Here is a 13,723-nt window from a genome sequence, read left to right on the forward strand (position 1 = left end):
ATCCCGGCAGTAATTCTTAACAACAGCTTCCAAAATGTGTGACACGCCATTATGTCCTTGACAGGACAAGGGAAGGTTGGCTATCCACCATTTTGTTTCAGCAAAAACGGAAAAAACCGTTGCCCATGACGTAAAAATCGTCACTCACTATAAAAACCAAGTCCCTCCTCTTCGGAGTCATTCCTGGATTTGGTCAAAGGTAAGTGAAGTCAGAAAGACAGCGAGGCTTACTCTCAACATTTTGTTGGTCTGAAATGCTAAATTCCTACTCAATGTTTTCAAGAACCAACAAATGACTTTGATATAACGGTAGACGACGGAATTTATCAGACTCTAAATTAAAATGTGTGTTTTTTGTGTGTTTTGCAGGTATGAATTCGCTTTGCCGAAGACTGACCCGTCGAGGACTTTGAACAACTCTACTCAAATTCATATTTTTTTCTTCAAGTAATGGACATTTGATTACTATTTTTGCCTCCAGTTTGTTCCTGAAGGAAAGGCTAGCTTTCAGCCCCACCCATAATAAGTAGTTCAGTTGATATTAAAACCATGAAGGTTGACGATATAAAATAGATGAAATGAGAGATATAAGTGCATGAAAAGCACACTCTAATACACCCGAGACGCTGAGGATCTATAGTGTCAATAGTAAGTTGATTTTGAAGTTAAATTGAATCGAGAGAAGTAAAGTAAAAATGGTCGAAGACGATAGGCTAGTTAGCGGTAGCTGGTTAGCCGGCACCGTAAGTTAGCTTCGTTATTTTTCAAACTATTTGAATTGAGACAACGTTATAGTATGAGCTCACACAGGAAAGTGGATGGAGGCACTAGGCTCCGTTTCTTTGTGTGTGAGACGGAATGGGCGTGTTTTATAAACAAAAGTTAGTATAGTCAGTAAATTCGTAATTTATCCATAAGCAATCTATTCATAAAGATTGCCGTAGGCACAAAAAAAAAATTCCAGCTCATGAAGTCGGACCTTTTCCCTGCCAGATTCGTTTTATAGGGGCTGCTTCACGGAACGAACACTCACCGCAATCTATACATAAAGATTGCGTTAGCTTGAGGATTGTGGACAGATCTTATGAAGTACTGTGTATACTGAAATGTCGATAATTAAACACAGGGACTTCCCGAAAGCCCGCAGCACGTACTCGGCAATCTGTGGATAAAGATTGCAGGATGACTCGAGCGAAGTGCTCTTTCGAAACCCAAACAGTCGGGATTGTCAAACATGGCGGACTGCTTGTGGTTTGCTTTTCGTCGTCGGACAGCTCCGGGGGCTCGCCGTGTTCTCGGAGCAACATTTGGGAGTTTTTACAAAACTGGCAAGCAGAAAAGTACAGACCGCCGCGCGCGTATGGTTCGGTAGATATGTTGTGCTCGGTGACTTGTTTTCCTATCAAGCAGCACGGTCTTTGCTCGGGGAGCCATTGTTGCTCGTGTGGGATTGCTTTCGTTGGCCGTCGTCGAAGTGGTTAACGGAGGAAGGGCTCTGATTAGCGGGCTCCAGCTCCTCCCTCTGGCTGCCTGTTCTCAGCTATGACCAGTGACTGGATAGGACAGATGTCGGCTTCAGCCGAACTGCCCTTATATAACCGTTTTACATGAGTTGATTCATTCAGTTTCACCTTGATGAGCTGCCTTGTTGTCAAGTCTACTGTTTCACAAACAAAATTTCAGAAAATGATATTATTTTAGAAGGCTTGGTCATTCGAGTATAGTCCTAGTTTGTTGTCCATAATGTACCAGTGATATGTAGTAACACCACAGTATGGCAATGCACCAATAATGCTCTTTCCATCACTGATCCAGGGCCATGATTAACACTGATTTTGTGTAACGATTGTGACATTTACAGGAAGTGGGTTATTTGCAGTGTTGTGGAGGTCTGAGACTATATATAACTTCCAACTACAACAGTTATCCGGGTAAGATCTAACTGATTCCTACATCATGACATTTCCAATGAATTGACTTCCGTCAGAATAGTGGGTTCTGCTCTTGAGTTAGTACGGTTCCATTATGAAGTGTATAAACATGGAACAATATTTGCATGCTTAAAAGATGCAACCCCAGTGTTACATCAATAACCATTCAGGGGTTATTCATAAGACCTTTTGTCCTTTGGTAGTTTCTTGTAGTCTGTAATTGTGAAGACATTCATAAAGGCCGGTGCTTTAGTGTCCGCTGTCTTTGTTTGGATCACATTGGACTTTTTAAAGTTAGCAAGTAGACTAACATCCAACATCTTTCGTTAATGACTTGGTTTTACAGTCACGCTAATGACAGTTCTGACCGTTGTCATGTGATGTTGCACTAACAATGCTGTGCCTCTTATGGAACTCCCCAGACAGTAGAGTGGTGTGTGTAGGCATAAAGGAGCCTGTAGGTGGCAGGTAGTGGCCTCATGTACCGCGGGCTGGAACAGTCCACACCACTGAGTATTTAACTTACTAAGTCCACTGTTTTCAAGCATTTCATACTTCATACAGACACATTTTAATGTGTTGTTTTCTGCATTTTGACCATTTCATCAGATACCACATGAAAAGTGACAATAGGGTTTTCATTGACTGTTGATGATTCTGTTACCATTCTTCTGGTTTGAGTTGATTTTTATGTGAATGATTGTGATAGACATGTGGCATTAAAAATGTGATACATCATTACCAGTAACATTTCTTTTAAGAATTCATCCCTTTGGCTATTCTTGTTCTAACAAGACTTTGACCTTTCCTCTTGTCTCTGATACATATTAATATAATACATTTATTTGTAAAAATATATCATAGTTATAGCTATTGAATTTATATCAATCGTTCATTTAGATATATTTAGGGAAACCATTCAATGAAATAAAAAGTTAGGTCAATAAAACAAGTTGATTTGTAATATTTTGTTGCTCAGTTAATAACATGTAGTTTTGTTTCTGCGTTGCTGCTGTTTCTTAACTCATAGCCTGAAGTGGAATTACTAGTGTTGCCTCGCACTCCAAAATGAACGTCCTGTCAGTCTGTCCTGCAAGTAAACATCCCAGAGAGGAGATACTCTGGAGATACTGAGGAGTAAGTGGCAGCATCCTGCTGAACTGATGTCATGTGAACGCCTCCAAACATCTCAAGAATGAGGCAGCACACTGAAGTCATCCTGCACTGGGGATGGCTGCCTGTCAGAGATACACAGCTGTGTGACTAGTGTGTGTGTGAGCAGGTCAGCCAGATCATCAGCTGACGACGTGTTACTTTTCCTTTCTCAGCCTGATGATATTCAGCTGCTTTACTGGCTAGTAGCTCAGGCTGCTCTGCTACTGAGTCCCTCTGGAGGATGGCCTGTGTGGCACCTCTGATGACATCTTGTTGGCCAGCTTGTGCTGCTGATCTCCTGATTTGGTTGTTGCGTGAGTCTTTAGACCTTGATGTTGCAGGAACCAGTGTCAGGAGTGAGATGATCCACAGTGGAGTCTGGATGGTGTGAGTGGTGAGGTGAAGCCGGCTGCTGTGACCGTGTCAGCCTGATATACTTTAGGTTTGTGTGAGTCCCATGTGAAGCGGCTTTTGAGCCTTGATGGGACATTTTAGAAACAAAACAAATCGGAGCTGTTGAGTCCTCATTTCTAAAGACAAGCGTGGAGCTCCCTATGCTATCTGGCAGGCAAACAGTCCCCACTGAACAGCAATTGAATACCTTTTACTGAGGACCAAATATTTCCAATACATAACAGAAAATGTCCTGTTGCCGTGTGCACTCATTGTTTGCGGTGTGTGTTTCAGATATGGCAGGAGGACCGGTGGACCCCAGAGAGATTCTGAAGGGTGTGGAGGCTCTGCTGGGAAAAGATGGAGAGCTGCGCAGCCTGGAGGGAGTCCCAAAGGTGTTCAGGTGAGGACTCATTTCTGTGCCCTAACTGTTGGACCTTTAACTTCTCCACTGCACCATCTCATCTTCATACTTCTGCTTTTCTTTTTAATGCAGCCTTATGAAAGCTTCTACCAAGATGGTCAGTAGATGTATGTACCTGAGCATCCTGCTGCAGACCAAATCCCATGATGTTCTCAACAGGTAGGCCTTACTGCTACTTCATAGGCTGTATAGTGCAGGTCTGGTTCTTAATTCATATTAACACAGGGAAATGTGAGAAATAGTCACTAAAGCAAATGTTAATCCACCAGCATCAGAGAGAATGGAGCGATAGTGTCACAGAATAGCACCAGCCTCTGAACATGAGCACTTCTGATAATCTGAGTAATTATTAGCAAGTTTCCACATCTTTGTTGATCAGCAAGTGTAATCCATGATCATGTGCATCCTTCATTATACTCTACTGTTCCCTCTTTCATCCAGGTTTATCAGAGTTGGTGGCTACAGGATGCTCAACTCCTGGCTCACCTACTCCAAAACCACCAACAACAGCCCCCTATTGCAGCTCATCCTGCTCACACTGCAGAAGCTGCCTCTCAAAGTGGACCACCTCAAACAGGTACTGTCTCCCTCCATCCACCAGAACACTCCTCCAGTAAACTGCACAGCCAACTGTAGCATCTAACCTGTCTCTGCCTTTATGTGCTCTCAGAACAACACAGCCAAGCTGGTGAAGCAGCTGAGCAAGAGTGCAGACACCGAAGGTCAGTGAGCTTGTCCACTGCTGAATACAATGAAATCATTGTATAAGAGAAAGTGTGTATCACACTCATGCACTTGTGTTTTACTTTTAGAGCTGAGGAAGTTGGCGTCTGTGCTGGTAGAAGGCTGGATGGCTACAATCCGCTCCCAGAGTGTGTCGAGCAGCGGCAGCTCTCCTGCTGGTACGCACCCCCCATTCTGTCTCCCTGTGTTTCCCTGTGACTCCTACCTGCAACACGTGGTAACACACTCCATCTCTCCTCCAGATAAGAAAAAGAAGAAAGAGGAGGGCAAGGTTCCGGTGCGGGACGTGAAGGAGAAGAGTGTGGATGAGGAGAAGAAGAAGGAGAAACCTAAAGCTCATGCACCCAGCCACGCAAAGATTCGCTCCATAGGTAAACAGAACCTGATGAGCGGTGATGGAGTTGGCCCTTAATGTCACATCTGATCATGTTCAAATGTGCTCCAGTATAATGCTGAATGCATCATTTACATAAATACCTAGTATACCCGATTTCATGGATCAAAGTCGAGGCAACCGGGCTGTGCACACTTTGCACCCACATCACAGAGGTTAATGTCCTTAACAAAAAGGCCACTCGCACAACGCAACAACAACTACACCACGCAAATATTTACGTCGTCTCTCACACTCACTATTCCTATTTGCTTGAGACTCCCGTGTTTTGCACACTGTAAATAATGGATGTGTTCTGTGTGGTGTAGGATTGGAGATGGACACTCCCAGCGTGGCCCCTGCTAAGAAGACGCCCACCGCCCCACAGCTGGGCGACAAGTACAACATCAAGCCTCCAGTCCTCAAGAGGCCAAGGTACTGGACCCTCACTGTCTGAGGGAAAATGTCCTAATGTAGATTCAGGCCACTGGCTCAGTGCTGCCCTCTGGTGGCTGATGACGGTACTTACATGTTTTCCTTTTGTGTGTTCCCCCCCCACAGCTCTGGTCCATCAGATGTGCCACCACTGGAGAAAAAGTACAAACCTCTGAACACCCCCTCTAACTCTGCCAAAGAGATCAAAGTCAAGATCATTCCAGCACAACGTAGGTTTGAAAGACACGATCATATCTGAACTGCATGTGAGAGAGATGGTGGTGGAGTGTGGTGTTCACTGCTCTCTTGTCTCCTCACTTCAGCGATGGAGTGCACAGGGTTCCTGGATGCTCTGAACTCTGCTCCAGTGCCCGGGATCAAGATCAAGAAGAAGAAAGCCAGTGCTTGTACTCCCCCTAACACCAAGGCTGTCTCCCCCACGTCTAACAAGGTACACACTCATCTCATTATGACCGTATGTATTATGGTCCTTGTCAGTCCAAAACAGCCTCCCAATATTTGAATTGAATTCTAATTTTATGCAAGTCCTCAGAATCCTTACAATCTGTGCCTTTTGTCAAAGCGTCAGGAGCAACAACACTGCTGGATTTCTTTTTCTTTAAACCAGTTTCACTTTAAAACCAGATAAATACTTGTATGCATGGGTCTAAACTCTGAAATGGTCATTCAGTGTGGTGTGGAAGTTCTGTGTGATGAAAGTGGAGGATACTGCCCTCTTCTGCCAGAACAGAGGCAGACGTACGACTTCTGTGATTGCTGTTGTTTGAATAGACTTTGCTGAACTGTCCGCTGTTGGGAACGAAAAGGAGCGTGTTTAAGTTATCAGCAAATATGAAAAACTAAATTATTGACATAAATATAATTATTAATGTCAATATTCATAAGCACGCTATCTAAACTGAACAAACAACCTGTAATGAGAGAGCATGTGGGGGGGGGGTAGTTTCACTCCAAGCAAGGCAGATCCTCACTGCAGAAGCTGTTAACTTATCACACAGAAACCGGCGGTTCTGGTCTTTTTAAATGATAAAGTCACAGTTTCAACAATACAGTAACTGAAGAAAAATAAAGCAGATAATGACACACAATGACCTGACTGAGCCCTTACTGTGAGGTGTCTTTTTAATGGCCGACGTGGTCCTTCCCAGTTTCTTGGTTGGACTCAGTCTGTGCGTGATTTAACCCTCTATATTGGCGGAGACGTTTTCCTCTGAAAATAAGGGTATTCTGCTGCGTAATCATTTCCAGTCTCTGGGGTAAATAGCTGGTGGAGATAAGTGAGCAAATAGCCGAGTCAGACTTTCCAAGAACTTTTAGCTGTCAACATCTTTGTCTTTTTACACGCAAAATAATGTCCAAAACTTGTGTCATTCTTTTTCCTTTTTTTGTCCTCAGGGGAGTCCATTTGACAGCAAACCCTCTGCATATTCTTCATCTCCTACTAAACCGTCATCTCCAGAAACAGCTGCTTCCATCACTCCTGCTGATGAAAACCTGGAGCCCGAGCAGCCTGGGACACCCGTTCCCTCTGAGGAGGCTGAGGTCTCGGACAACGGTAAGGTCCTTGATGATGATAAGCTTCATGAACGTCTTTGATATTCTATTTTCTGTCTCTTGAAAATGACATCCTCCTTTCTCTTTGTTTGTGTTGTTTGTAGGTGAGAAGCCTAACGCTCTGGCAGAACCACGAGGAGAAGAAGAGAGCTTGACCAAGAAAGGCAAGAAGAAGAAGACAGTTCACTGGGCAGAGGAGGAGCAGCTCAAACACTACTTCTACTTTGACCTGGATGAGACAGAGAGAGGTAAGGCCAATGTCTGATCTCAGAGCTGAGTAGAGGTGCCGTTGATACTAATTGTCGATCATCTATGATCCATATTGGCAGATACAGATCCTTTTGTTTGATTATAGCAGCTGGTCTACAAGGATCCAGACTTTTTGGCCACCGTCCCAAACATAATTTCAACCACTCTGAAGGTTTACATACTTCAGAGTGGAAAACCTCTAAATGTTATCCTTTTACTTTGTTAAGTCATTTATATTGGGGGTTTTTCTTCATAAAAACACAACTTCATAAAAACACAAACTCTATTTTCATGGATTAAAACAAATCTTGTTGTCAGTAGTTTTAATGATGTATTATAATCAGCTTAGAGCGAGTGCAAACAGGTTATAGTTCTCTATCTATTCATATTGCTGTGAAAACATCTTCAAACGACTGGATCTATTTAAGATGATTACATTACATGTAATAGTGAACACATGATAAGGTTATCATTTACCTTCGCCCAATACTCATTTTCACTGAACAGAGCCTGAACGCATCACAATGGAACTGAAAGGAACCGTGGTTTGTTGTCCATTAGCCACTTTACCGGCTCTCCTCCGGTCTAAGCACGGATTGGTTGTTTACAATGTAACATTGATGTCCTTGCATATCTTACTGAACATTGGTGGATAACGATAGTCGGTGAAACTGTATCTCACACTGTGAAGGTAAACTATGTCATTCATTTGCAGTTCACATGTGGGTTGAACCGTGAGGGGGGGATCCGTAGGGATCATAAATCAACAACGATTTTTTACACCACTAGAGCTGAGTTATGACTCATATTATTATAATTATTTCACAGTCAACGTCAACAAGATCAAGGACTTCGGTGAGGCCGCTAAACGAGAGCTGATGATGGACAGGCAGACGTTTGAGATGGCCCGACGGAGCTCCCATGACACCATGGAAGAGAGGGTCCCCTGGACCCCCTCGAGGTCCCTGACACTGACCGGCAGCCTGGTCATCCCCGGGTCCAACAGCACAGAGAAACTCACCCAGAGAGACCGTGAGATGGGCATCCTGCAGGAGATCTTCCTCAGCAAAGAGAGGTAGGACCTCAGACACAGCCTGCTGCTTCTAGAGCAGGTCGGAAAATATCAAAGATATAAACTATAGGAAGACAGCGTTCATCAGGGATCTGAACCGTTGACCCTTTCTATGTTTATTCTACTCAGAGTTCTTCATGGAAGAGGGCCTGCAATGTATGCTAACAATGTCCCGTCTTGTCTTGTCACTAGTGTGCCCGATAGTCCACATGAACCAGACCCGGAGCCGTATGAACCCATGCCCCCCCGTCTCATCCCTCTGGATGAGGTGAGTACACTCGGACCACTCCCTCACACACGTTTGGTCTCTAATATGTCTTCCTCCTAATGAACACGTTGTGTCCCTGCAGGACTCCACCAGCATGGAGGACGGCTACGTGGAGCCCATGGACACGACGTCACAGCAGGGCTCTGCCATGGCCCAGACCGAGAGCTCCAAGCTGCCCCCCGTCTTGGCCAACCTCATGGGCAACCTGAGCAACAGCTCTCGCAGCCCGCAGGCCACACCCACAGTCACCAACCCTGTGGCTCCCACTGTCAACGTACAGGAGCTGCTCTCATCCATCATGGTACATATTTAGTGGATACTCTGGATCCTGGTTTACTATTTTAAACTCGCTTATCAAAGTTCACCAAATTCACATTTAGTTTTTCATGAACTGTCTCTATCGAGATTGAAATATGTGAGCAGGTGGATTCAGAACGTTGTGCTGGTTGTAAGGCAAGGCAAGGCAAGTTTATTTGTATAGCACATTTCAACAACAAGGTAATTCAAAGTGCTTCACATAAAACCAGTAAAAGCATCAAAACATAAGGCAAAAGAAAATGAGATTTAAAAAACAATTAAAAAACAGTGTAAGAAATAAAATTCAGCAGTAAAATGCAGAAATGCAGGAAATTGATTAATATATTAATTGAACGTGGTTCAATTAAAGGCCGCAGCAAAAAAAGTCTTCAATCTTGATTTAAATGAGCTGAGGGTCTCAGCAGACCTGCAGCTTTCTGGGACTTTGTTCCAGATATGTGGAGCAGAAAAACTGAACGCTGCTTCTCCATGTTTAGTTCTGACTCTGGGAACAGAAAGTAGACCGGTCCCAGACGACCTGAGGGGTCGGGATGGTTCATAAGGTAGCAGCAGATCAGAGATGTATTTTGGCCCTAAACCATTCAGTGCTTTGTAAACCAACAGCAGGATTTTAAAGTCAATTCTTTGTTGGACAGGAAGCCAGTGCAAAGACCTCAGAACTGGAGTGATGTGATCCACCCTCCTGGTCTTAGTGAGGACTCGAGCTGCAGCGTTCTGAATCAGCTGCAGCTTTCTGACGGACTTTTTACAGAGACCTGTAAACACACCGTTACAGTAGTCCAGTCTGCTGAAGATAAATGCGTGGACAAGTTTTTCCAAATCCTGTTGAGACATAAGTCCTCTAATCCTTGATATATTCTTCAGGTGATAGTAGGCTGATTTTGTAATTGTCTTGATATGGCTGTTCAGGTTGAGATCTGAATCCATAACTACACCTAGATTTCTGGCTTGGTTTGTGGGTTTTAACATCAGTGACTGAAGCTGAGCGGTGATTTTCAATTGTTCATCCTTGGTACCAAAAACAATTACTTCTGTTTTATCTTTGTTTAATTGAAGAAAATTCTGGCACATCCAGTTGTTGATTTGTTCAATGCAGTTACCCAGCCCTTGTATGGGATTATAGTCCCCTGGTGACATAGTTATGTAGATTTGTGTGTCGTCTGCATAATTATGATAACACACTTTGTTGCTTTCCATAATCTGAGCTAGTGGAAGCATGTAGATGTTGAACAGAAGAGGCCCCAGTATTGAACCTTGGGGAACACCACATGTCATTTTAGTCAGCTCCGATGTGTAATCAGCCACAGACACAAAGTATTCTCGGTCCTTCAAGTAGGATTCAAACCAGTTAAGTGCTGTGCCAGAGAGTCCCACCCAGATTTTTAGTCTTTCTAGGAGTATGGCATGGTCGACCGTGTCGAATGCAGCACTGAGATCTAGTAAGACTAAGACTGAACTTCTGCCATTGTCTATGTTTAAGTGGATGTCGTTGAAAACCTTAACAAGAGCAGTTTCAGTGCTGTGGTGCTGTCAAAAGCCTGACTGGAAAACATCAAAGCAGTTATTTACGGCCAAGAAGTCGGTCAGCTGTTGGAAAACCGCTTTTTCAATTATTTTACTTAAAAATGGGAGGTTTGATATTGGCCTATAATTTTTCATCGTTGCGGAGTCTAAACTAGCTTTCTTTAGGAGTGTGAAGCTAATTTGTAGCTGTCTGTTGTCAGGGTGCTTCTGGTAACCAGTCGACTGAAGACTTGATCAAGCAGCCTAACTTCTCAGACAAGATCAAACAACTACTGGGCTCTCTGCAGCAGACCCAGAACCAGAACCAGGGTGGACCTCCACCAGGTAAACTCCATCTGTCGTAGCACCATGTCCACCTGTGGTGGTCCCGTTACTCATCGTTATGTAACCTGCTTGTCTTTCTATCTAGTCAACCCGGGTTTGCTTGGCCACGGTCCAGGCATGAACAATATGAACAACATGAACATGCACATGCAGATGCCCATGAATGGCGGCTACCCACCCAACAACCCGCCCGGCGGTCCTCGCTTCAGCCACCCTCCACCCCCTCACAACCACGGCCCACCTTTCAACAGTGGCGGAGGCCCGCGCATGATGGGGCCGCCGCCGGGCCAGGGCCGAGGTGACAATGGCAACTACTGGGGAGATGACTCCATGAGAGGAGGGCCTCACAGAGGGGGCCACTTCCATCGAGGAGGACGAGGCCGAGGAGGTGGAGGAGGGGGAGGAGGAGGAGGGGGAGGGGGAGGAGGAGGAGAGCCAGGCTTCAGGGGCAGAGGACGAGGGGGGCCCAGAGGAGGACACAACAACATGAATGGTATGTGGGACAAAGGGTGGAAATGAGTCACATGGTATATTCAGCTTAATGTCCATCAGAACAACAGAGGCTCCACTCATGTCCTCCAGTAGATGCCCCTTAACGCCACCCACTGTTCCTTTAATCCAATGAATCACTGTTCAGAATGAAGCGCTGATGTTTTTAGGGAGATGACATCATTAGATATGTTTGAAGATTCATCAGAAATCCACTATTGAATTATTCAATGTAAAAGGTGAGAGGAGAAACTGTGTTTGGTGTGATTGTAACACTGCTGTGTCTCCTCCTGTCAGACATGTCCAAGAGGCCCGTGTGTCGTCACTTCATGATGAAGGGAAGCTGCCGGTACGAGAGTAACTGTGCTTTCTACCACCCGGGTGTAAACGGACCCCCGCTGCCCCCCAACCACCCCGCAAACAACCAACACAACCAACACCCACAGCACGGACACTAGTGGCACTGCTGCCGAGCGGAACACCTCAGAGCTGTGCTCTAACGTTGCACTGTTGGAGACTGGCCTGAAGCAGCCAGATGTGCTCACCTGAGAGGAGATAGAGGCTGGGACACGATCACTGATGCCACTGTGTGTTTTTATTGGGATCATTTTAAACAGTGACACTGAACCACTATGTCTGAGCTGCTGCAGCTAGCTGCTGTCTCATCCGTCTCTTTCCACTCCATTAATACGGTCGACCAAACGGACGTCTCCTACTCAGCAGACAGCTTTCCACACCACTGAATTCCTTCTGATTGTGGCTGTTGTCCTGTGTACATGTGTACATGTCTCATATTCCTTTTAGTTGGGCTCCTTCAGGAGAGTCAGAAAAGTGACACAAACATTTAGGGAGCACTTTATGAAGCAAAAGGCCAACACGGCCATGATTTGTTTTAAGGTGCATGGTGTTCAGACGTTGGGTTCTTCCAGCAGCTGCTATTGAGTGTGAGGAGGTGATGAAGAAGCCACAGCCGTGTGTCTTACCATATGTAAGCTTTCCCTCTGTGCATCCTAGTGAGCAGCTCAGAGTGTGTGGCATGACAATCATTAGCTTCAAACATGGCTTGGTCCTGTCCCAGTCCAGAGCTGCTGTGTCTTCTGTAGTCCGTCTGAACCCAGAGGCGACACGGGGGGGGGGGGGTCAGCCATATGACTGTTTTCTGTGAAAACGATGACCGTTGTGTCTCTTGTGGGACTGTGAGAATGTATTGGTTGTTTTTTATTTTATTTTCATGCGATCATCAGAATGTTGGCCCTTTTTTAAGATGGGTTAATTTTTTGTCAGTATGAAATGTGTGTATGAATACAGAATACACATTCATACAGTCATATTTTCCGTTTTTTTTGTACACAGTGTATCGAATAAATGTCCAAATATAAATGCGCTTAAGTGTTTCATTTGAAAGTGGGACGTTGCTATGTGTACACACACACACTAGTCGGAGGAGAGCTCAGAAGCTGATCTCTGCGTTCATCCTGTGGGGAAACTGAATGTGCTCAAGAGGGTTTGTCCATTTGATTTGTTCCGTGAGAATCTTGGTCCGATGATGGCGATAGAATGAGTAGAATTCATTCCTTGTGTACTATAAATGCTTATATGGACAGACTGAATGACCCCCCCCAGGCAGACACATCTCATGTTAGCGTTTGCGCTGAACCCCTCAGGTGTACTGTGTGATTATCATTCTAACATGAAGTCAAATGAGAAGTGCTGTAAATGCGGCCTGTCATATCATGTTGCAGGTCATTTGGACTCTTCCTCCCTGAAATGGCGGTAACTGTGTCTTGTTTAACCTACAACACTTCTCTCGCCATGCCGGCATCACGCTCCTGAGGAAGTCTGTCCATCTGTAAACCCAGACTGAAATATACCAACGATTCAATGAACTGTCCTGAATTGTCCCTCAGCCTTCTTGTTTCCTGCAAAAACGTTGTTGAAGTGTGATAGATGTCATGTGTACAGAATGACCAACATAACAGCGTTACAACATAGTCAATCCATATGATATAAATGTTTCATATAATGAGAGTAGTAACTGCAGGAGTAGTACTATTAAACAGCAGAATAATAACAGCAGCAGTATATATAATAATAATTAAAGCTGCAAGCAGTATTGATCGGGTCCTCTGTAACTCGACTCCACATCATCAGATCTTTACCACATTTCACATGCTTGATTAGACTCCAGTCCTGAAGACATCTGCAGGCCAATTTTGAATCATAGTCATAGCGCCACCTACTGGTAACGGTAAGTTAAAGTATTTATATTTTGGCTTGTTTCTCTTAGTAGGTAAATCGAATCAACATCAAATTAGTTCCACACAAATGTAAGAAGTTCATAATGCCAGTTCATGAAGCTTTTGATGTTTCGTGGAACGCCGTTGCCGTGGAAAACGAAGGACTGGAGTCTAATCAAACATGTGAAATGTGGTAAAGATCTGATGATGTG

General features: G+C 44.5%; 1 protein-coding gene across 2 annotated transcripts; it reads left to right on the forward strand.

The window, feature by feature from the left end:
* The first annotated feature begins 343 nt into the window (after window positions 1–343).
* On the forward strand, window positions 344–13,059 carry ppp1r10 (protein phosphatase 1, regulatory subunit 10). Of its 2 annotated transcripts, none has more exons than XM_079288172.1 (18): window positions 344–648; window positions 3,774–3,882; window positions 3,976–4,062; window positions 4,345–4,480; window positions 4,574–4,625; window positions 4,716–4,805; window positions 4,890–5,018; window positions 5,350–5,455; window positions 5,582–5,685; window positions 5,779–5,906; window positions 6,872–7,031; window positions 7,135–7,278; window positions 8,108–8,354; window positions 8,544–8,619; window positions 8,702–8,920; window positions 10,662–10,785; window positions 10,871–11,278; window positions 11,572–13,059. In XM_079288172.1, exons 2-18 carry the CDS (start codon window positions 3,776–3,778, stop codon window positions 11,730–11,732), a joined length of 2,478 nt encoding a protein of 825 aa, XP_079144298.1. In that variant the 5' UTR covers window positions 344–648; window positions 3,774–3,775; the 3' UTR covers window positions 11,733–13,059. The 2 variants fall into 2 exon arrangements, with proteins under 2 accessions (XP_079144298.1, XP_079144299.1); XM_079288173.1 differs by having other exon boundaries at window positions 368–447.
* Window positions 13,060–13,723: the final 664 nt, after the last annotated feature.

This window comes from Melanostigma gelatinosum (genome assembly GCF_949748355.1).
Source record: "Melanostigma gelatinosum genome assembly, chromosome: 17".
NCBI lineage: Eukaryota > Metazoa > Chordata > Actinopteri > Perciformes > Zoarcidae > Melanostigma > Melanostigma gelatinosum.